Source organism: Rhinichthys klamathensis, unplaced genomic scaffold, assembly GCF_029890125.1.
Source record: "Rhinichthys klamathensis goyatoka isolate OS25496 unplaced genomic scaffold, OSU_Roscu_1.1 h1tg000291l_1, whole genome shotgun sequence".
Lineage (NCBI taxonomy): Eukaryota > Metazoa > Chordata > Actinopteri > Cypriniformes > Leuciscidae > Rhinichthys > Rhinichthys klamathensis.
In genome coordinates, this window is record NW_026606810.1 from 972,845 (window position 1) to 997,220 (window position 24,376).

Here is a 24,376-nt window from a genome sequence, read left to right on the forward strand (position 1 = left end):
CAACACTAAATTATAAAGGCCTGTCTCATATAGACGCCTGTCTCAAATACAAGCCGGTGCAGTTCAACGATTTGGGAAAATAAAAGCCCGGGCTATTATTTGAAGTTTTACGGTACTTTATTAAATGTCGCTACCTGCAAACTTACTTTAATAATGTTTTAAATTTGTATTAGGTTCTTAGGTTAGGTTCTTCCTTTTTCAACCTTCCTGTTAATGGGATCCATCTCATTCCTGAGAATGAGCCTGCATCTTCAGTCATTAGACTGCTCTGATATTTACACAGACGCTCTAAAAACAGCTTCTTTCTTTATCTTACAGGGAATTGCAGGGACAGATGTTGCAAAGGAGGCCTCTGACATCATCCTTACTGATGACAATTTCACCAGTATCGTCAAAGCTGTGATGTGGGGGCGTAATGTCTATGACAGCATCTCTAAATTTCTGCAGTTTCAACTGACTGTCAATGTGGTGGCTGTAATTGTTGCCTTCACTGGGGCCTGCATCACACAGGTACATATAACATCCTCTAATTTAACTTCCTGGGACCCAGCATTTACTTTTTATATGCCATTATATAATTATTTTGTGTTTTTAGATAGAAACAGATTTTTGAGGGAAGGAAATATAATATTAATTTAAAAGGGATATTTCACACTCACACTTATTTTGTAGAGCACATCAGGTCATTTATAAAAATAAAGCAAGATGCTACAGGTAAAACAAAGTACTGAAAATTCATATAATTATCTGTAAATAATTTGTAAATAAATTTTATTATTATAGTTTTTTCCTTAGATGATGAGATAAAAACTTGTTATAATTAAAATATAATTCAGACATTTAAAAAAAAATCAACAAAGGAGAGAACGTTATCCTTGTCTAAAAATCCCAAGATGTCCTCTTTAATAAAAATATCAGGACTTAAAAATTGGCATGTATGTTCTCAGAGAAATAACCACTAGAGAAGTTTGAAAATAAATTGCTCAGTTTCAGGAAATTAAACACCAGAGTATTTGGTGACTAAGGATGGCATTGAGGGAGGCGATTCATCATAATAAACCATGATAACAGAACTCTTCAAGCAAAGTCAAAGTACTTTATATTGATTGAAACATACTGTGGCCATTTAGTGCTGGTGCCAGACTTAGGCTAATCTGGAGCTGGACAGTCTTATTGTGTCCCTGCCTAACTACATTACATATGACAATACTGTAGTAATGTCCTTTCTGAAGTCTCACTCCGGTTTGTTTTGCCTGCAGGACTCTCCACTTAAAGCCGTTCAGATGTTGTGGGTAAATCTGATTATGGACACACTGGCTTCTTTGGCTCTGGCAACGGAACCCCCAACAGAATCGCTCCTACTGAGAAGACCTTACGGCCGGAACAAACCACTCATTTCCAGGACTATGATGAAGAACATTTTAGGTCATGCCGTTTACCAACTAATCATCACATTTACTCTTCTCTTTGCTGGTAAGAGGCTTCTGTATTCATGATGAGGTTTAGGCATATTTGTAGCCTGGTTGACACTAGACCCTTCTCAGTTGTAACTGAGAGTGGGTCTGGGGAAGGTTCATTCACAGCCCATCTCCAAAGGGGCGTCACCAACGGATGTCGCTCAAATGCCTCTGGGCGCAATTGGATAGACCTAAAACCAATCAGAGCAATCGTCATCATGTAAAGCCCGCCTCAACGTTTGTGATTGGTGCCTCGATCTGGAAAAATTGGAAATGGGCTCTTGGGCCAGACTGACTTGCAGAGCAAATCTCAAATTTGCCGGAAGTTCATCTGGGTTTTCCCAGGCTAGCAAATTTGATGAATTAAGTTAAAATTAAGTTTTATGGCATTTGCAGGAAGGGACTAGCTAATTGCATTTTGTGTATAGGATTGATGTGATGTATGGTTGCTTAGCAACTAGCATTTATATTTGCAATATTCAAAGCATCAGAATTTGCCTCAAGCACCCATATGTTTTACCATGAAATGTTTTACAGTACTGGACATTATAGGGGAAAACCTTCTAGAGAAAAATTTAATCTCTGGACATGGCTTTTCTAAAATATCCATATGCAAAATTTAAATATATTTATTGAGTTCTTGTAGATCTAGAAATTAAAATTTAAGACCAATATTGAATTTGCAACTTTGTAGACTCTAAAGTTAACAAAAGCTACAGGCAGTCACCGTCTTGTTTTCTTATTCTTATTTGTTTTATTCTTACTGTTACACTAATACATGTAATAAAGATGCATTAAAAAATGCATAAAGATGTATTTGTCAAACATATATTGTATTTTTCTTGCAGAGTATTCTTTTCCATGTTAGGCTTTCATGTTAAATACATTAAGTTTTGGGCCTCCATCCAAATTCCAAATTTCATTGTGAAAACCTGCCAGTAATAGACTGCCTATCTGTAAATCCTGGTATTAAACTGGTCTTTGTTCCCTACAGTGCGATAGATCATATCAAAGACCACCTAAAGCATGTCATAGTGCTTCAGGAGAGTTTTATTTTATGAACAATCAGTGCTCCTCCTGACATACAACACTATGCATTTTGAACTTTCACATCACTTATTTACAGAACACATTTTTCTGTCCCCAAAGGTGAGAAGTTCTTTAGCATTGATAGCGGCCGGAACACCCCTCTTCACTCCCCGCCGTCTGAACACTACACCATCATCTTCAACGTCTTTGTCATGATGCAGCTCTTCAACGAAATCAATGCCCGCAAGATCCACGGAGAGAGGAACGTGTTTGAAGGAATCTACCGGAACCCCATTTTCTGCTTCGTCGTACTGGGAACCTTTGCTCTTCAGGTACATTTTTTTATCAAATTAGTTTTATATATATATATACACTCACCGGCCACTTTATTAGGTACACCTGTCCAACTGCTCGTTAACACTTAATTTCTAAGCAGCCAATCACATGGCGGCAACTCAGTGCATTTAGGCATGTAGACATGGTCAAGACAATCTCCTGCAGTTCAAACCGAGCATCAGTATGGGGAAGAAAGGTGATTTGTGTGACTTTGAACGTGGCATGATTGTTGGTGCCAGAAGGGCTGGTCTGAGTATTTCAGAAACTGCTAATCTACTGGGATTTTCACGCACAACCATCTTTAGGGTTTACAGAGAATGGTCCGAAAAAGAAAAAACATCCAGTGAGCGGCAGTTCTGTGGGCGGAAATGCCTTGTTGATGCCAGAGGTCAGAGGAGAATGGCCAGACTGGTTCGAGCTGATAGAAGGGCAACAGTGACTGAAATAACCACTCGTTGCAACCGAGGTATGCAGCAAAGCATTTGTGAAGCCACAACACGCACAACCTTGAGGCGGATGGGCTACAACAGCAGAGGACTCCACCGGGTACCACTCATCTCCACTACAAATAGGAAAAAGAGGCTACAATTTGCAAGAGCTCACCAAAATTGAACAGTTGAAGACTGGAAAAATGTTGCCTGGTCTGATGAGTCTCGATTTCTGTTGAGACATTCAGATGTTAGAGTCAGAATTTGGCGTAAACAGAATGAGAACATGGAACCATCATGCCTTGTTACCACTGTGCAGGCTGGTGGTGGTGGTGTAATGGTGTGGGGGATGTTTTCCTGGCACACTTTAGGCCCCTTAGTGCCAATTGGGCATCGTTTAAATGCCACGGCCTACCTGAGCATTGTTTCTGACCATGTCCATCCCTTTATGGCCACCATGTACCCATTCTCTGATGGCTACTTCCACCATGTCACAAAGCTCTAATCATTTCAAATTGGTTTCTTGAACATGACAATGAGTTCACTGTACTAAAATGGCCTCCACAGTCACCAGATCTCAACCCAATAGAGCATCTTTGGGATGTGGTGGAACGGGAGATTCGCATCATGGATGTGCAGCCGACAAATCTGCGGCAACTGTGTGATGCCATCATGTCAATATGGACCAAACTCCCTGAGGAATGCTTCCAGCACCTTGTTGAATCTATGCCACGAAGAATTGAGGCAGTTCTGAAGGCAAAAGGGGGTCCAACCCGTTACTAGCATGGGGTACCTAATAAAGTGGCCGGTGAGTGTATATATATATATCAGGGTTTCCGTTGTCCGGTAATTACCGGACATTGGCCGAAAAAAAAAAGAAATGTCCGACAAAATTAAATCTCTCCGGTCAAATTGTCCGATTAAAATTGCGTAATAATCCCGCCCCCCTAACACAATATGAATTTGAGAATAAGCCTAAAAGGTATAAAGCAAAAATACACCGACATTTGGCTATGTTATAAAGGAACAGGCTCTACCGTTTGAAAGTTATTAAACAACATCGCATGCTGCATTTCAAATAAAGCGCACGCCTAGAACGGCTGTGATATAGACCTAAGCAACGAACGATTGAGTGAGACGTTTCAAATATGACCAGGTCCATTGATATTATTGATAAAGTTGATAAATTGATAAAGTTGACGATGCAGACTCGCCATCTTCGCAGTAGTGAACGCGCCTGAGAGAAGTGTGCACGCGCCGACGCCTCCGTGTCCTGATTAGCCTATATTGTCCACTATATTTGCTTCTTATTTTATAATCCAGGCAAATTTGTTGATGAAACATTGATTAAAATTAATATACAATTTATACAAAACGAAATTTTCAAGCAAAAATAATATTCGAAGATCGCTGGGTTGATTATTATTCGAAAATCGCACCCCTCCACCACATGCACGCACACATGCATTAGACTACACACCAGAGCATGTGAGCAAACCGGAGTGGTGTGACGCTTATTATAAGTTAAAAAACTTAAATATACGTTTCATTTTTATAAATAATATAATGTTATTATTTTTTTATTTCATCTATGTTGATTATATGAAAAGGGAACCGCATGATATGAGTAAGATAAGATCATAAGATGACCAATAGGCCTATATATCGGAAAACATTTGGAATTGGTCAGACATGATTTTGACCACTTATTTAGTTTTGTTTTTTAGAAAGCCTTTCTTTAAAGTTTATTTCGTTTTGTATAAATTGTATCTTCATTTTAATCAATGTTTCATCAACAAATTTGCCTGGATTAAAAAATAAGAATTTATTCATATGAAGTGTGCATTTCTCTCTCTAGGCGCGTTCACTACTGCGAAGATGGCGAGTCTGCATCGTCAACTTTATCAATTTATCAACAATTTAAATGTTTCATGCATAATCATTACTTTTGCCGGTTCTTTGTGGCAAGCTTTATTTCAGGTGTTGCGTGATATCTCTGCGCCCAAGTAGCAGTGCTTCGCCTGTGTAGAGTCTCCGCAACAGCGATAGATTGAAACGCGCGTCCGAGTGAAGATTGCGCAACTCGCGCAGCCGTCGTCCATGACACTGATAGCAGCGGACACGAGCGCTCAGCTTGATTTAAAAAACAACTGATTTTAGCGCTAGATGATATGACTGGCATATCATCAAAATGTCCGTTAAACGAAACCTCTGCCGGTCACTTTGACCGGCACCATTTTTTTCTAGCGGAAACTCTGATATATATATATATATATATATATATATATATATATATATATATATATATATATATATTAAACTTTTTTTTTTTTTTTTTTTTATTAAACAGTGGTTTACTGAACAAATTGTGTCTGTCTTTAAATTAATTCAATTATAATAAAAAAAAATTGTAAGGATTAAAAAAAATATTTAAGGTTAACCACAGAGCCCAAACTATTAGCCTAAATTCAGTTGCTATTTATTTTTAGAAATTTAATTGTTTTTACTCCAATTCGTTGTTGAAATATAATTATTTACACACTGGCTGTCATTTTCATGACATCATTTTTAAACATACATTAAATAATCAAGACATCAGTAACAGTAGCAGGTTAAGTTAAATATAATGAATATATAGGCTAATATAGTGCATTCAGCGAAAGAGTTTCTCTAGCTGACTAGGGCTGTCAACGAATATTCTAAATTCGAATATATATTCGAATAGTTTTAAAAAACAGAAATTCGAAGGTGAAAATGAATATTCGAATCATGTGGAAAAACACGCCCGCGGTAGTAGAGGCGGGGCTGTCTGCTTTGCGAGTGGCAAAATTCTGAAGCTTAAAATGTAAAACGCATTTTCCAGCTGCACAGCTAGCACAGTGAGTGTCTGGCTCACTCATTGGCTGTGCTGCGGCAACTGCACATCCAATGGCACGGGCGCCTCCAACGTGTGCGCCAATGAGCTAGCATTACATCAGACACGTCAGAGCCCGCCAAGGGGGCGTGGCCAGACGCCCTCGAAATAGCCATAGTAGCAGCCTGGCTAGCAGCAGTTTACCCATGAGTTTACCACAGCACAGCTCGCTCGGAGCGTTCCATGTCGGTTCTATATACTGTAAAACTTCAATTAATGTTAATAATATTTGTTTCAATCACCGAATGAAGCCTGCTATATTTAGGACAAGAGTTGCGACCTTACATTGCTTGCACAAAACTCTTGATCAGCACTCAACATTTGTTTATTGTTGTTCATTTAAACCGTTATGCGCAGAGAGCGTGAGGGCGAGAGAGAGAGAGAGAGAGAAAGAGTGCCTGCGAGTGCGAGCGAGAGTAAGGTCTCCGGTCTTGGCCATTAGTTGATTTACTTGGTTTTGTGTAAGTTAATACGTTGTCAAATGTTTAAACTTAAATAAACTACCTATACAAGTAGTTGTGTCTCTTTGTATTAATTTGTCCTGTTATTGACGTAATGCGCAACCAGATATTCGAATAGTTAGAATATATGTTTTTTAGAGGGAATATTCGAACGTCATTTTTGAGCAATTTTGACAGCCCTATAGCTGACTAACAAGCTGTGAACACTGAATTACTTGCTTGAGGTAAATTTAATGACATTGTTTACAAGCTGTTTTACTGGTGTCTTTCTGCCGTTGAAACGCTGATTGAGCGATTACACGAAATATAATACATTTCAGTAAGTTGTACTTTATCTTTCAACATACCTTCAGATGTTTATTAGGAAGAGATGATCGCGTTCTCGTGTACTGCTACTTAAACTGAGGTGCCTGTATAGTGATCTGTCACGCCACATTAAAGAGAGTCTAAAACGTCACTATAGAACTAGTAACGAAGGAACGTTGAGTCTCTTCATTGAAGCTTATTGTATTATATATACTAGAGTAAATTTTTTATAATGGATATATTATTATGGATATACTGTTTGACTGTGCTTCTGTATTATAAAAGCAAAAAGTCCATATGTTACAACTATTTTCACCATGACTACAGACAGAGGTTTAAAGTAATCCAAACAACACCGCTTAAGCGTGTTGAAAATCGCTATAATTCAGTCTCTCGTTGCTTATTGCTTTACTACAGTATAGCTGGACTAATGGAATACACCTTGTTACAGATTATCATTGTGCAGTTTGGAGGGAAGCCATTCTCTTGCACAGCCCTCACCCTCGATCAGTGGCTCTGGTGTGTGTTCATCGGGGTTGGTGAGCTGCTCTGGGGCCAGGTAAGGCAAATTCTTACATTATGTCATTATTTATCACTAATCAGTAGCTCTGTTGATTCTTTCTAGCCTAAACAAAATCAGTAAAGACTAAAGGTGATGATACACAGGGCAACTTTTTGAGCAATGTTGCTGGGCAATCTTGCCGAGCGATTGTTGCTTGGGCACTTTCCCATTGAAAATGGGCAATACATTTCTATCTGGATCATTTAGATTGGTTGTGGGCCCTGTGTCTCATCTGGTTGCACGTTGACGGCAACATTGCCCAGCAACATTGCTCAAAAAGTTGCCCTGTGTATCATCACCTTAACGCTCAGAGTAAAAACTAGCATTCTATCAAGTTATATTAGATTTACAGGTGACAAAAGTCACGAAAGAGAATGATCCACAAGCTTGTCAGTGGTGAAATAATGAAAACATCACTATGCAAAAAACAGAATGCACACGCGTGGGTGATGTGGAACATCTTTAGTTCTCTCTTCAATCCCACCGGAAGGGGAGGGGAGGGGGAGGTGAAGCTGTGTGCGAATTCAAACCTGTGGGAGGGAACGAGGGAGGCTGGCAGACGGCAACTTGCTGCACAATTCCAGTGAGTGGTTGCTGCCATCTCAAAGTTCAGCTCAGAAAGAAGAGAACAGAGAGGTGTGAGCTTCATCAACCCCGCAGCACATGAAAGGTCCTCTGCCTCCATTTAGCCATGCTTACAGTAAATTTAAAACTCTGTATGCAGGACTGACACATCATGTTAGGTCATCAAAAGGCCAGAGGAAGTTATCAAGTGCGGATAAAGTCTTTAAAGCTGCAAGCAGTCTGCTCCTTCTGGCAGTTGCATCACACATAAGCCACTTTCTACTGGGTTTCTCAGCTGATGTTTGTGCAGGCAAGCATTTGTTTGTGCGCATACACGCGTGCGTCCACAAGAACCAGATACTGGGAACTTGATACATAGAAGAGAGAATACACACTACTTCTTCTTCATGTTTAAGTTGTCTCAGTGATGTCTCGTTTCAAACAGCTTTAACAGATCCACCTACATGGGGGATTGCAAATAAATATCTGGAGCTATTTTAGAGCTACCATAGGTGGTAGAGACTGGTATGTGTGTGTGTCTGTATTGGAAAGCCCCTTTGAAACTAGTTTTAGAATTTAAAGAGGTTAAATTACAGTGAGACTCTTAGCAGAAACTGTCTACATTTAAGCTAAGGGGTCCGATGTCTTTTGAACAGTATAACAGCATGATTTATTTTCAGTCAAAGCAGTTTTCATCAAAAATGATAATGATAATTTTTGATCATATAAATTATACATTTATACTAAATACAACTAATAAAACACCCTTGTTGATATAACTGAATTGAAAACAGCTGGGTTTCAAATATTTAAAGGTGCTATATGGAACTTTTCTTATAAAATGAATCCTATTTTTATTGCCTGTGTGTGAAGGGGTTGTAATCACACATTACAATGATCCACTTGTCGGGTTTTGCTATTACCTCTGAAGGCCAATATTCATATTTATATGTGAAGTCTCCGGGTCGGATTTACCGCGAAATCCATCGGATGTGACGTGCATGCGCGCTCCCGAGCCGCTCTCCTTATATACAGACCGACGGCACTGCAGCTGACGACATGAGTCTGATAACACCCAAAAACGACCTGCCTCCAGCACAACACACACTCCAACACTAACTCCACATAAATATAAAAAACAAAAAGTTTTATCTGCTGAAGCTCGTCAGGCCAAACGTGATTCTGATCGACTCAGGACGAAAACACGGATCAACATAAACAGAGCTTTTGAATTATTAGTAAACTCAAATGAAATAGCAAGGTAAACTACATGAGACATGGAATGAATACAAAAGACTGTTCCAGGATAAGAAAAGGTGCTTTAAGATACTTGTTTTATGTACTAGATCTACGTTATAGATCGTTACGCTATATCGTAATTCATCCCACTATCATATTGTTTATAATAAACATTTCCAGACACGTTCAGTACAGTAATGTTACTTCCTACTGTCTTACTGTTACACTGACATTGTTCAGTCTAGTTCACTAACCATTTTCGTTATCATTATTATACATTCACCTATGTTGACATTGTTGATTGTGAAAGATACACGAATAGTTAGTGAAATGCCGTAGGCTATGCTAGATAACATCACATGTCGGCTAAATGCAGTCAATGTCACGTTATCATGGTACGAGCATGGAGCATTAGTTCAACGTCAAGCTGATAAAAGTAGCCTATTATTGTAACGTTGCAGTGGGAGTTTACATGAGTTTCCAGCATGTTGTGTGATGCTTTCGCCATTGCGTTGAAAGTCTCCGTGTGGCCTGTAGTGAATGCTCGCTCCTGAGATCGCACACGAGCACGAGCGCTCTTGTTGCAATCTGAAACATCACCACTAGAGGCCGCTAAAAGTTCCGTAGAGCACCTTTAATGAGTGAATTTTTATAACCATTTAATTGCAATGAATGAATTATCCTAAAGATATGATTCACTTAAAATGAATCGACTTCAAATACACACACTATTTGATGAGCTGCAGTTGCCATCAATTTACCCTATTTTCATCCTCCTCCAGTTCGTCACTGCCGTCCCTACCCACCGCCTCAAGTTCCTGAAGGAGGCTGGTCATGGAATCCCCAAAGAGGACATCACTAATGAGGTGCTAACCGAAGGTGCTGATGAAATTGACCACGCTGAGATGGAGATGCGCAGGGGACAGATTCTGTGGTTCAGAGGACTCAACCGCATCCAGACTCAGGTAAGCTGCTCTTTGGTTCTACTTTCCTTCTCGTTCCTTCCAGCAATTGTCCCAGGAGAGAGTATTAATGGCTTAAATACGACAGCAGTGGCCTACACACAACTTTGCAATCTGTGTTTTAGATCTAACTTTGATACAATTATTTGACGCTTATATCCTTTCTCAATGTTTAACAATTGCAATGCCACTTTGTTCTTCATTTCAAAGGGTACCACAATTTGGAGGGGGAAAAAATGCAAAAAACTACAACCTACTGTTGAAAAAAAAAATGACGAGAAAAATATAACACCGCTGGATTATTAATTATATAATATATGTTTTTGAAAAAGAAAAATATAAAAGGAATATGATTGTTTCAAATAACCCAATCACAGTCAATGTTGGTGCATTGCCGTTTGAGCTGAAACTAAAGCGCTTTGCTAGCGGGTTAAAAAACTCAACAAAACGCATCCTATATGAGATTAATCAAGGGCCGTATTCACAAAACATTTTATCTTACCAAAGAGTTCTCCTAAATAGCAGAAAAAGTTTTTAGGTTGACTGGTTTACTTTTACCTATTCACAAAACTGCTGGGACCAACTTTTACTGAGGAATAGAGAGAAATCTTAAGCTAAGTGAAAGGGTGGGGTTGACCTCTTTGCTATGGATGATGTCAACACGCTTACTTACAATGCACACAGTGATTGGCTGCTGGGGGATGGGTCTCTGTCAGTGATTTAATCAGAAATATTGTAGAGCGAGGTATCATGTTGCCATATTCAAATAGAGATTTTAAAATGAAAATGTCTCATTCAGATAAAGATATTTTTTTAATGTAGGTAAGTGTCACTTATTAAAAAGTATATGTTCAGCTAATTGTCAGCCTCTTATGGCGCTTTTCCACTGCATAGTACGGTACGGTTCGGTTCGGTACGGCACGCTTTGGCGCTTTTCCACTGCATAGTACGTAGGCATGTGCCGGTATCAAATTTTCATGCTGCGATTAATTGATTGAGCTTTTATCACGGTATACGGTATTATCACGATATTTTAATTGCACAAGAGAAACAGACGGATTGGGGGTATCTAAAAAAAACTTGCATCACAATGTGTAATTGTGATTGTCAAAACATTAATTTTATTTTTTAGTGACAACATGTTATAATGTTTACATGGTACAGTTACTGAGGCTACTGTTTGTATTATTGCTTAACACAATTTTCATGATTTCAATTAAATTCTTGGATTTAATTTCAATCTTGATTCAATATTGACTCATTTGGATAAATATTAGGTAGGCTACAGTAGATAGCCTGCATTTAATTTTTTCTCAAGAAAAAATATATCTCACATAATGCTGTAAACATACAGAGAGAAATTAAATATAATGCATACAATATAAATATAATAATAATATAATTATAAAAATGTAATATGCCGTAATTTTCATTATAATAACAATTATATAATGACAAGTAAACATATATTAAAATATGTAATATAGTGCACATATTTAGCAAAATACTCCTCTCTATAGCTATTTTCTTATAGTCAACTAACATTAAATGGCTTTCCTGAGGTAAATGTAACGTTCTGTGACATAATTGTTCTCCTGCAGTGTTATTGACCTCTTTCCGTGGTTGAAAAACACTGATTGATCGAAAGTACGTACCTTTCGGTGGGTTGTACTGTATCTTTAATAAAAAGTAACAGATGATCTGTTTACTTGAACTGAGGCGCGCGATCTGTCACGTCATTTACAAGCACCAAAACAGTATTTATTGTCTGAATTTCGTTATAAAACCTGAGAGCTGATATTTTTTTCATATCAAAAGTAACCTGCTCTGTCTAGTCTGTCGGTGTCAGTGTCCTCTTTGCTCCGCGATTTTTCTCTGCGTGAGAAAATGGATGTGTGGCGCGAGACCGTGTGAAAGTGTCAATTGCGTGAGTCTCAAGCTGAATGCGTGAGAGTTGGCAGCCATGCGGGGCTAAATAGTCGGCAGCGTTCCTCCTTCCGCCGTGCTTCTTCTCCATGTGAGGATTGTTTACATTAGACTAGAGTGCGCACTGCATGCACACAGTGCTTATACATGTGATGTATAAGCACTTTGATGTATACATTGTTTACATCAAAGTGCGCACGTGTTTTGCGCAGCATATAGCCTACGCATTGTTTTTTAAGCGGTTGATGGAAAATAAGCTGATGCGCGTTCTAAAAATCTAAATTCGGATCTATTATTTTTCACGGTATTTCGAAGTCCCCGCGATAACAATATCGTGCATATTCATTACCGCGATTTATCGCATTACCGAATACGCACATGTCTAATAGTACGGTACGGTTCGGTACGGCTCACTTGTGGTGCTTTTCCACTGCATGGTACGGTACGGTACGGCTCGCTTCGGCTCGCTTTAAATGGTACCTGGTCTGTTGAGGTTCCAAGCGTACCGTACCGGTACTAAAATGTGACGTAAAAACACTGCAGATCACTGATTGGTCAGACAGAATCGTCACTACCAGTGTCATTGGATTTGCGACACGAGACACTAAACCCGCTAGATTTAAATAACCAGTAGACAACAGCCAACGCGGTAGCATCTGTTTTTTACTTTCTTGGAAAAAAAAGAGATCAAAACTTTAAAAAAGAAATGGCTGAATCGTGGTCAGTGGACGAGGTGCAGACATTCCTCTCGTTGGTTGCCGAGGAGCGGATCCAGCGAGAGCTGGATGGGGCAAAACGGAATGAAAAAGTGTTCCAAGAAGTAACTTAGCTCAGCTCTTAGCCGCACACGGCTATCACCGGACCTACAAACAGTGTAGGGACAAAATAACGATCAGTCCCACCCACTTTGAAGGGGTACTAACTGCGGTGGAAAAGCATCCGAGCTAAAGCGAACCGAACCGAACCGTGCCGTACCGAGTCGAGTCGTACCACGCAGTGGAAAAGCGAAGCGAGCCGAACCGTTCCGCGCCGAGTCGAACATGACTGCATCCCGAGAGATTGCAGAATTCGAGTGACAAATTATGTTTTATAAACAAAGAGGAGCATGCTCATATGCAAATGGTCTATCAAATCAGCTCGAGAGGAGATACACAGCCGACTCACCTAGTTACAGTACCTCGACAGACAGTTTTCTGCATTCCTCCGCCACCCCAATTCCTGACTCTCGGCTGGTTCCTCCTATTCCCAGCTTGGGGATACAGGTTTGGGCTCGATTCCAAGCTCGGAGCCCTCCCCTCTGACAGCACGCTGAATTCTTTTACTCTATTCGATCATTTGTAAGTGTGAACTCGTGATACAACTGCCACAGGTAATCTGACATTATTTTTTATTTTATTTTTTCATTTATTTTAAAATATTTATTTTTGCCATTTTTGCCTTTTTATTATGATAGTACAGTGAGTAGACATGAATCAAAGTGGAAAAGAGAAAGGGGGGCTGAGATTGGGAAAGGTCCATGAGCCGGAACTCGAATTCGGGTCACCCGAGCTGCCCACAATGCTGTACATAAATTAACCTTTATGTTATGTCATCGCAGATTAAAATCTATAAATCAAAATACTTGTTGCATTAATCAAGAAAAGGCTCCACACCCAAGGCTCTATCACCTATTGCCTCAATGGTGTACAGTGTCTTTGGGCGGATTACTTAGGCGGATTGCTGGCAACAGCCATTTTAGGATTGTTTGTGATTAGGTCTTACTGACTTAAAGGTGACATATCATGAAAATATGACTTTTTCCATGTTTCAGTGCTGTAATTGTGTCCCCGGTGCATCTACCAACCCAGAAAACGTGAAAAGTGACAACCCAGTAACTTTGTTTTGGTAAGCCTTTCTCTGCAAGCTAGGCTTGCCACGATAGTCTGTGTTACATCACTTGCCCACCGCTGCACCGCCTCCACCGTCAATTGTTTTTAATAAAAATCATTTAGTTCAGTTAGAGAAAAGACCCTACAATTAAAAACTAAACTGTGTCTGCTTAATAAATCATGAGCTAAACGAGAGTCGCAGCACAGATCAGCAGCAGTCGTCAGATTTAATTTACCAGCCATGGTGGCAGGCCCATTTCGCCAGGGGGAGGGGGCGTGGCCCATGAGTGATATTCCCATTGGCCACGCCCCCTTATCCCAGGTGTTTAAACCTCCCCTAAGCATTATAACATGAAAGGCGCCAATAAGAGCGGCAAAGCGATTATGCGCATACCGTCCGCAGAATGATGCACTTGAAGCAACGCGAAGTCACAGCGTGCAGCGCTTCCGCTTCGCATTGAAAAGTTCAAAGCACAAAGCGAAGAGATTATATCCATCTATGCTTAATGTATTATATCTATGCAACAGTTTATTGAGCCTTTTCTTTTAACGGTTTTAAATTTCAGTTAACTTACTAGAACAATGAAGTTATTGCTAAATTGCATGAAGAACAATTCTGCTCTCTACTCTAGTGCTGTAGCAACAGACACCCGGGAGAAAGGAATATGATTTAGAAAGCGCTATAAACTCCAGCAAGATAAAGTAATTTTATGCAAACTGTAGACCTTTATCTACAAATAAAGTATAATAATGGGATCATTGATCTTGAAGAGAGTGTCGTCGTGTTACTGTCGTAACCGAACGTGACGTGCTGTTTGAATGCTGAATGGAGAATGACTGAGGAGAGATGAGTTTCCATTAACTTTAACTTAACGACTTAAATATACATTTTTACCTCACATTATGCTATTGAATGACTTTAGAAGTCTTGGAATATAGTGCGAAAACTTTATGGTGCTTTACAATGTGTTGTATGCCTTTAGTGGGGCTTAACAATAACACATACAATATCGGACCGTGGCGGGATGATTTTAGGTGTGGCGGCCCGCCACGGCAGAATGAATGTAGCGGAAACACTGGAGTGAGGAGCTGACTGACAAGATGATAGCGGAATATTTGGTGTCAAAGCAAAATGTAAAAGTGCCTATATAAGCGAATTTGTCATTGTACTGTTTTGTTGATGTATTTTTCATTAAGAATAATAGGCTAATGAATTCACTATTCAAGCAGTCTGCCCCCAAATTGGCGCTAATTTAAAAGCGAAACTAAAATGCGTACGCCGCACACATTTTAAAGCCCCTGCCGGTGATACCGATATTACCGGTGTTGTCACACGTCGATTAACCGGTGGAAAAATATCCTCACAGTCACATTCCTACTGCAAGCATTTAAAAAAATAAGCCGATCAGATTTCGCTCCCCTTCTAACGTAGGAAGGGGATCTTATTATAATATTACCGCCCCTTAATCTGTGCATTTCCACCCACGGCACCACCATTTGGTTTACAACAGTGTAACAAGTTCTAACACAATGGCAAAAGTTCTGGTGTTTGCTGCACAAACGAGCACTGAACAATCTTTAGAGTCCCAGCCTCAAATGAGACAAGAGAGCAGTGGATTCATTTTATTTTTAACGGAAATCACACAGAAACAGATGAATCAATGTAACTCCCCAACAACTACATAAATGTATCCACTAACCATTCAGAAATGTCCAGGTGCAGTCTAAAAGTTGCAACCACTTCCTGGGTCTTCTCTGTAAGGCTGCACTCCGCTACTAGTTATTTATGAGATTTTGGATGAGTGAGATATTTGCGTGTTTTGTTATTGTATCTGAAGCTTGTATAAAGGATCGGCCGTCTTCTGAACGGGGGCGGGGAACAGCAGCTCATTTGCATTTAAAGGGACACACAAAAACGGAGCATTTTTGCTCACACCCAAAAAGGGGCAAATTTGACAAGCTATAATAAATGATCTGGGGGGTATTTTGAGCTGAAATTTCAGACACATTCTGAGGATTGAGAAAAGGGGCATAATGTGTCACCTTTAAGAGTTCTCTTGACTACCCCTAACTTTTCAGATTTAGGAGCTGGTTTTAGCATTAAAATGCTTTGTGAAATACTCTTAGAGCAAAAATTTAGGAGTCCTAAAATTAGGACTGACACGCCCATTATTTGTAAGAGTTTTTCCTAAATCAGCAAGTTAGGAGCTACTTTTAGCCTTAAGGTAATTTGTGAATACGGTCCCAGATATAAGCACCATAAAAGTAACATTACATCTTACAAAAGGACACGAATGCGCACATGAACTTGACTGTGCTTGTCTGAATGTATAACTCCCGATGTGGATACGCTCTTCCCGTAACAATGTACTGAAACACGGACAACTAAAGCACAAAGTGATGACATTCTATTACAACAGTGTTCTCGTTATGTTATGTATATGGCAGATTAGTGCTGCACATCTTGCACTTAACTGTATTTTCATGATCAAAGTGATTTCAAGCAGCACTATGCACTTTTAAATCCATAGTTTTCACTTTATTTTGCTGGTCTGGACATCATGCTGTCCCTAACGCTAACCAGTCAGACCTCATGCAGGTACCGCCTAAAATGCCGCAATAACCAATCAAAAAATTGTCATGACAATCGTTTTCATGATTGATTGTCGTTGTCACGTCCGAGTACTTGTGCACATTCCTAGTACGTACAGCAAGAAATTTGAAAATTACACAATACATTTATTTATTTAGCTAAATTAAAAAATATGGAACAGTGTTTGATCTATTTTGCCCAATTTCATAATCAGAATTTGCTGATCTGAATAAACTGGATAAGATCAAAACAGCATGTACGTTGCTCAGAATGGCATTATTAGTGAACATTCTGGACAGCCAGTGGCTGTTTTTATGTAGACATCACCCTAGTGGCCTTCAAGCTTCTCCATGAGTTCATTTGTGGAAAAGCAAGTCTCTTAAGACTGAGCAGGGACTTATGAGCTGCTTTGGTGGCCCAGGTTGAAAAGCAGCATGTGCCCTGGAGATGACACTTAAAAGGCCAGTGGAGCAGCCAATGTTTCTCTGACTATATGCACAACCTGCCTGGAGATATCAGGGGACTGTGCTCACAGGGTACAAATCCTTTTCACTCTGTCTCTGGAAATGCAACATTCGCTTGCTTTCATCTGAAGATGTGCAAGTAAACGACTGGGAACTGACTTTTTTATGGAGGCCGTGTGGGAGGATCTCCTTTCACTTACCATTGCCTTCATACATTACACAGTGTTGCTGCTTACGAACAATGAGTGGATTCAGTGAGAGGGTTCACAGATGTATTTATCTGGATCCTCCAGGAGTGTCTGTGTGTTGGTGGGCGATCATTCTGAGAGGGTGTTCTATTAAGAATATTCTATATAAAACACTATGGTAAACCACCCACTGAAGATTGTCAATGTATTCCACAGGCAATGATTTATCTCTCTAGATTTGCTTCCCTTCACTCCTAGCTTTGTTTTTGTTTTGTATCGTTAAGAGATGTCTAATCTGCCTTTCAGCAATGCGCCAGGTCATGGGGAAATCATGTTGCGATGTGGGACCATCTCAAACCCTTTTCTCTTCTCTTTTTTATTCCTTCTCCATTTTTTGTAACAGCTCTCATTATGTTGTTTGGGTTTTAGGAATAAATATATTGAAGTTGTAGATCAATATATAAATGTGTTAGAGAAATAAGATTTGAAGTGAATGTGAAAATTAACAGCCTACAAAGTGGTGTTAAAACCATTTTGTTATTCTTTTATGTAATCACGCCTCTAATTCAATTATTGCAAAAATAATTTTAAAGGTATCAGTTTAATATATTATATGTATGTTAGGGCTGGGACAACGCGTCGACGTCATCGATGAAGTCGACGCAAAAAATACGTCGATGCAAAATATGCGCGTCGATTCGTCAGACCCAAAACAAAGATGGCGGCGCCGGAGAGTAGTAGCTGACTGGATTGTTGACTATACTGCGCGCATAACATACATAGCGCGCGTACGGCAGAGAGGGAGAGAGCAAGAGACACGCGCAAGCTCTCGCTCTCTGCCGTGCGCGCTATGTATGTTATGCGCGCAGTATGTTCTGTCTCGCATGCGCGCTCTAGATTCTGGGAGATTTGAACTAATTTGCGGGCATCAGGGAGACGCTATCAATATGCGAGGGACTCCCGGAACTTCCGGGAGGTTTGGGATGTCTGAGTGCGGGTTTTTTTCCCCCTGGCGTGCATGTTAATCAATGAGTGCATTCACACCGGGAGCGGGAGCAGGAGCAGCACGTGAGCAACAGTGAAGCGCGGGTTTCGGCGCAGAGTCTTAATTTGCTGCTGCCCACGCTCAATTAAAGTGAAAGCACACTTTTGATGGACAAAATAAATATGATTTCACCCAAAAAGTGCAGAAAATGCACATAATTTGCATGTCTGGTGTTTTTTAACAAGAACTGGAGTGGGTATGTATGTCAGAAAAGAAAATGAAGACTCAAAAATATTTATAGAATTTTTTTATTGAATGCTAGACATCAAGTTATTATTTTCATCTTAAAGAAGAATTACAAGATGCACTTTTTTCAGAAAGCTAGACCTATGTGTTTTCAAGGCTTTATTGAATGCTACCTCTGACTAAGAATGCATTACTTTGCACTTGTATAGTCTTTTATTTTGGAATTTTAAGAGCAATAAACATATATTGCAATGTTAAGGAATTCATGTTTTTTCATTCAGATATGTAAATCAACATGTATAAATTGCTATTAGTCAATTAATGGAGAGATAATCGAATCGAAATCGAATCGGACTGGGAAAATAAATCGTTAGATTAATCGATGCAGCGAAAAAATAATCGCTAGATTAATCGTTTAAAAAATAATCGTTTATCCCAGCCCTAATGTATGTGTGTATATATGTACAGTATGTACAGTGCTTAGCATAAGGGAACACACCCATGCTAAAGTTGACTAAAAAAAGGAATAAAAAATCATCTTTTGGAAATTGATTTTAAAGTCCCTGTAAAGGCAATTTCAAAAAAAATTCTAAACACATTATAAATGTTAGAAATGTATTGCTAAAACATATTACAAAGACTGTGAACTGTGAAGTACTGAATTGTGGAGTTAGATCGTTAAACAGTTTTTCACCATTGCTATTTTCCGGATTTTCTGGGCGGGGCTAAAACAGGGTTCGATGACGCACTGGAGCCCTTGAGCTCCTGGACACGCCCCTACTTGATGACGCACTGGAGCCCCTGAGGCATAGACTGTAAAAAAATATGGACGTAGTGTCCGTGACGTCACCCGTAGGTTTCTGAAGAGCGTTTTTGAAGCCTAAAGTGACTGGGGCCGGCCGTCGCCATCTTGGCAGCGCGTCACCTCTCGTCACTACCGGATAACAGAAAATGGGCAAAGAGGCGGGCCGTGGGTGGAGCTGAGGTGCTAATGCTATATGCTACTGGCCTCGCGCTAAAGTGATAGCTGTTTGAAGAAGTAAAGCCAATAGTGAAAGTTCATGTTTTTGCCCTTTGAAATATTATAATAGTTAAAAGACATAACTAAAAGTGAGACTGTGTATCGTGATGTATTATTATTCTGCTATAAAAATGTATTATCATGCAGTAACTTACAATATTGCTCTGAGCTTGCGTGTGACAGTGATTCATCCACATACATGTCAGTCAGCATGGCATCGCACGTCAAGTCCGTAAAGAGCTTTATTCAGTCCATTTTAAAATCTGATTTTGGCCGCCTCTCATTTTCTCAAATGGGTTACACCAAAGATATTACCTCAGAAGTTCAAGTAAATGCACTAGAAATCCGCGCTCATTCAAGGGTGTGCATCTACTGCATGGACGGAGAGAAAGCACTGACACCTGCAGGATTTCATCTGACGGTACTTTTTATTTAACAGCATTTTAAAAGTAAAATAAGCATCTGTTCCGTGAGAGCAACAGTACCGCATAACGAGTGTGGTCTCTCTATCTATAGACTTTTTTAGCAAGGAAATTGTCAGACATTCATTAACGTAGTGCATGCGAGGAAAACAACTGGAAATACAGCGCTGGTTGTTCTCTCCATACCAGTCTATGCTCCATACTCGACGACAACAACGGAATCCAACGGCGTGGGCGAAGGTATAATGCGTGTATTAAATTGTATGAAATAATCCCGAAAAAAGCACAAACACGGCAGAGATGGCAAGTACAGCAGCTGCTGGAATTAGCTGAGAGTGACAGACAAGCGGCCGCAATCCACCTGTCACTCAAGTGGCCACGCCCTTAATTATGCAGGCTTAATATAATTTAAACGGATGAGTTGTAAAAAAATTCACCCCCCTCACAGTTGTCATGAAGGGCAAAATAAGCTATAAAGACCAAAACCACTTTTTGCTCCAGGCTGTAAACATGTTTTTTTCTGCTGTAAAGTTGGGCATTTTAACATGGGGGAGATGCAGATTTGACTCACTTCTGCAGCCTGCCTCAAGCGGTCAGTCGATGAATTGCAGTTTAATTCACTTCCGTGTTGGTTTCAAGAGAGAGACAGGGAGGTTGCCGCTTGCCCTGAGGCTGGCCCCTCCTAACAATATTATAGAGCACATTCACATCAGTTTGCTGCTCAATCGCGAGTTACTGTCAGTACTATTATTAGTAACACAGCCTACAGATTGCTAGCTACTAGCTATGCCTTCGTCACGGAAATGCGTACTACCTGGATGCGATCACCGGATCACGTACAAAACAGATCGGTGTCCTTGTTTAAATTTCCGAAAAACGATTACATCAAGAAGAAGTGGATTAATTTTGTGAAGAGCCAACCTTGATGGAGAGCTGAGGATCACCGCCAAAACCCGCCTCTGTAAGTAATCATTTTACACGGGATAGTTTTATAAACTTTCGTCGGAGATAACTGTCTGGGATTCACTGATAATCCGCTGTTACTGGTGAATGGGGCCGAACCGACTCCCGCCTCAGCCTTCATCCTCCCGTCGCGCGGACAACTAGTGCCATTCGGCAGTGCGTGCCCACCGTGCGAGCATCCATTCCGGCTGTAGAGTTGAGTGTGGCGAGTCGATGACGGCAGCTTTCCCGCGAGTGGGCGTGGTTTCAGCGCAGCCAGTGAACACGCCCCCAGCGTTTGAGAGCAGAGATTACTGCTCATTTTTTCAAGATTTTGATAGCTTATTTTATGTACTTGCTGGCTTTTTTTATCATTCAAATTTGGCTGGGTGGCTAATAACACATTTTTCTGTGGTGTGACAAACTCAAAACACATACTTAATTTTGACTTTACAGGGACTTTAAAGTGTAAATTGCAGGTAAAATTTTTCACGAAGATAATGCAATGTGCTTACTAAACATAAAGATAAGAACCGCCCACAATTGTTTTTTATGTGGTTTTTTTATACCAAAATGCTGCATATAATATGAAAAGTTGGTACGTTTTACAGTGGTTTTAAGCACGCCCCCTCCCTTCCACTAGGCTGGGCGTGACGTCATAAAAGGGACTCCAAGCTTTTACTGTCTATGCCTGGTCTATGCTTCAAGCCTAGAGTTACCGTTAGTCTAAACGGCAAGTAGGCTAGCAGTTATATTGGAGATCTAGCTAGTAAAAATGGTTAACTATTGTGTTTGTGCGGGATGTACGAATACATCAAAAATGGGGGAGAGGCTCCACAAGTTCCTCAAGGACAGACAAACGACTGATTCGTGCCTGTAAGTGTTAGCATACCCGAGGTAGATCTCGGGTATGCAAGCCCGACTCTACCCGAGCACGTTGTGTCCGAGCCGTAGACTGTAAAAAAAAAATGAACAAAGCGTCTGTGACGTCACCCATAGACTTTCTGAATAACTGTTTTGAGGCCGTTTATGGGGGTATGGGCGGCGCCATCTTTTGAAAATCTTGGGAAATCCTATCCCCGCCCACCTTCTGGCCAATCCATATATGGGTAAAAGGGCGGGCTTTGTGTGAGACTGAGCCGGCCGGTGGACGTGCCTCTTCAGCCAAGCAGCCACAGCTATCTGTAACGTTACAAGATCGACTGGCAGACTAGGCTACTTTTTTCAATCTATGGCTACTACAGTCACTGCAAAGCTGCTGAAGAACACTCCAATGTGGGACATATCAGTCTATTCTTGTTACATTTATTCATTTGATTGACGCATTTACAGTGTTTCAAATCTCAGTTATAACCGGTTATAACCATAGGCGTAATTTGCGGGTGGGACATGTCCCCACCACTTTTTGCCAGGGTCGATATTGTCCCCACCAATTTTGAACTCGGATGCGCGCTTTAATCCGTTGCGGAGACGGTGAAATCACAAAGTAAAATGCACACAAACGTGTCCCTGCTTGATATACAACCACTGATAAACATAATCGGTTTTAATGAGAGAGAAAAAAAAAACTATACGAGTGTGGATTAGAACCCAGAACCTCTGACACGTTTGGCAAAAGTTCTGCCACTTAAAGTGCATGCGTGTAGCTGTCGGATCTATGTATTTCTTCACATGAAAATTCTCACCAACAATGACATATTAGATCTCATTAAACGACAAATTAAACACAATGTACTATTTAACCCTCTGGGGACCAAGGTGTTTTTGGGGCCCATGGGATGTTTTGACATGCACTGACATTTGTGTTTTTTTCAGTTATTTATAAACATGTTAATGGCAAAGGTGTAAATTCACTCTATATATCACAAACGGGGCTACCATAATATGTGAGCAACATGTATGTACATGTTTGTATTTTTAAGAGAATAATGTTTATGCGTGGTTATTGAAAAAAATAAAAATGAAAGTTGCTGAAATAAGACCACAAAACACATACTAAATGTGTCCACAAGACTTTTGACTAATGGATGTTGTCGGATGTTGCCATTTTAACGGCGTTCATTTTTTTTATCGTGCGATTAACGGTCTTTTTGGCCTAGCAAACTTTGTAGGTTTTTTTTTCACGTGCTTTTGCAACAGGACGCGGCATGGACGTTTTGAAAGCGCAAGCGGATCTAGCTAGACCGGAAACAAAACAACAGGCACGCCACACACACTTGTTTGGGCTTGCGAGCCGGATGCACGAGCGTGAATCTCTCTGCTCGCGCGCGGAATATAATGTGCCGAGCACGAATCTCTGCTCGAGTCGCGCGCTCTCAGATACACGCTGCTCTTGTAAGAATTTTCTCTGGGCTCGCTCAGAGAATATGTGCCTGCACTTAAAACGTGTTCAGTGCAATCGCGAATCTCTCCTCTTCCCCAGCTAACAATTTTAGGTTATAAGAACGTTTTAATAACGTTCCAATTAAGTTATAAAAGCGTTATTTCTGAATGTTATTCTGGAACGTTCAAAACGTCCAGTTTTGAGTGGATGACGAGCGCGAGACACCGAAATGGATGCCAATAAGATTCTGAATGGAACGTTTACTTTTAAAAAGTTGCCAAATGGTTCCATTGACGAGACCAAAGTGATCTGTGTGTTTTGTCGTTGTGAACTGGGCTATCATCATCGCAGCACGTCCAGTCTAAAATACCACTTGATGATGGCCAGCACACACACACACACACCACAGCTGATGCGAATTCTCCACCCCCTCGTCAATATCAGGACCTCGTCAGTATTTCTTTCACCCTTTTATTGATGGACAGTGTTACATTGTGTGAGAGATTATTTGCTCCAAGTAAGAATGTTTTAGTGTGAAATTGAACACAATATATGCCAATGTTGTTTTCAATAAAAAACATTTGCACAAAGCAAGCCGATCCACTTTTCCATGTTGATAAGAGCATTAAAATGAGATAAAATAATGGGATAAAAAGAAATCAAGAGACATTTAGAATAGATAAAAATGTGCGATTAAATGCGATTAATCGCGAGTTAACTATGACATTAATGCGATTAATCACGATTAAATATTTTAATCGTTTGTTCCTATATTGTTCCCATATTAACATGAATGTTTCAACAGTCTTAAATAGGGTTGGGTATCGTTTACATTTTAGCGATTCTGCTTATCGAATCCAGTTCTCATCGATTATTGTTTCCGATTCCAATATTTTTTGGAGAGAAAAAAAAGGCCAAATACTTGAAGAATAAATATTTCTACCTTTTATTCTTGCCAATTTTAAGCAATAACCAATAAAATGGATCAAGTGAAAGGAGTCTCTTCAAATAAAGATTGTGTTGATTACATTACTCCAGTAGGTGGCAACAATCGACTGTTAAATTTTTTTTTCATTGAATCATTTATTCAAGAAGACTTGAGATTTGTTGAAAAACGGTTAATCATCCATTAATTAAACA

The 24,376-nt window shown here is 40.0% G+C and overlaps 1 protein-coding gene across 6 annotated transcripts in view; it reads left to right on the forward strand.

The window, feature by feature from the left end:
• atp2b4 (ATPase plasma membrane Ca2+ transporting 4) overlaps nt 1–24,376 on the forward strand; it is a 281,849-nt gene that overhangs the window by 246,782 nt on the left and 10,691 nt on the right. For all 6 annotated transcript variants that reach the window (XM_056269832.1, XM_056269827.1, XM_056269830.1 and 3 more), the window contains 5 exons: nt 319–510; nt 1,260–1,473; nt 2,607–2,818; nt 7,383–7,490; nt 10,079–10,261. In XM_056269832.1, the coding sequence (XP_056125807.1) occupies nt 319–510; nt 1,260–1,473; nt 2,607–2,818; nt 7,383–7,490; nt 10,079–10,261 (909 nt within the window). The remainder of the gene's footprint in view (nt 1–318; nt 511–1,259; nt 1,474–2,606; nt 2,819–7,382; nt 7,491–10,078; nt 10,262–24,376) is intronic.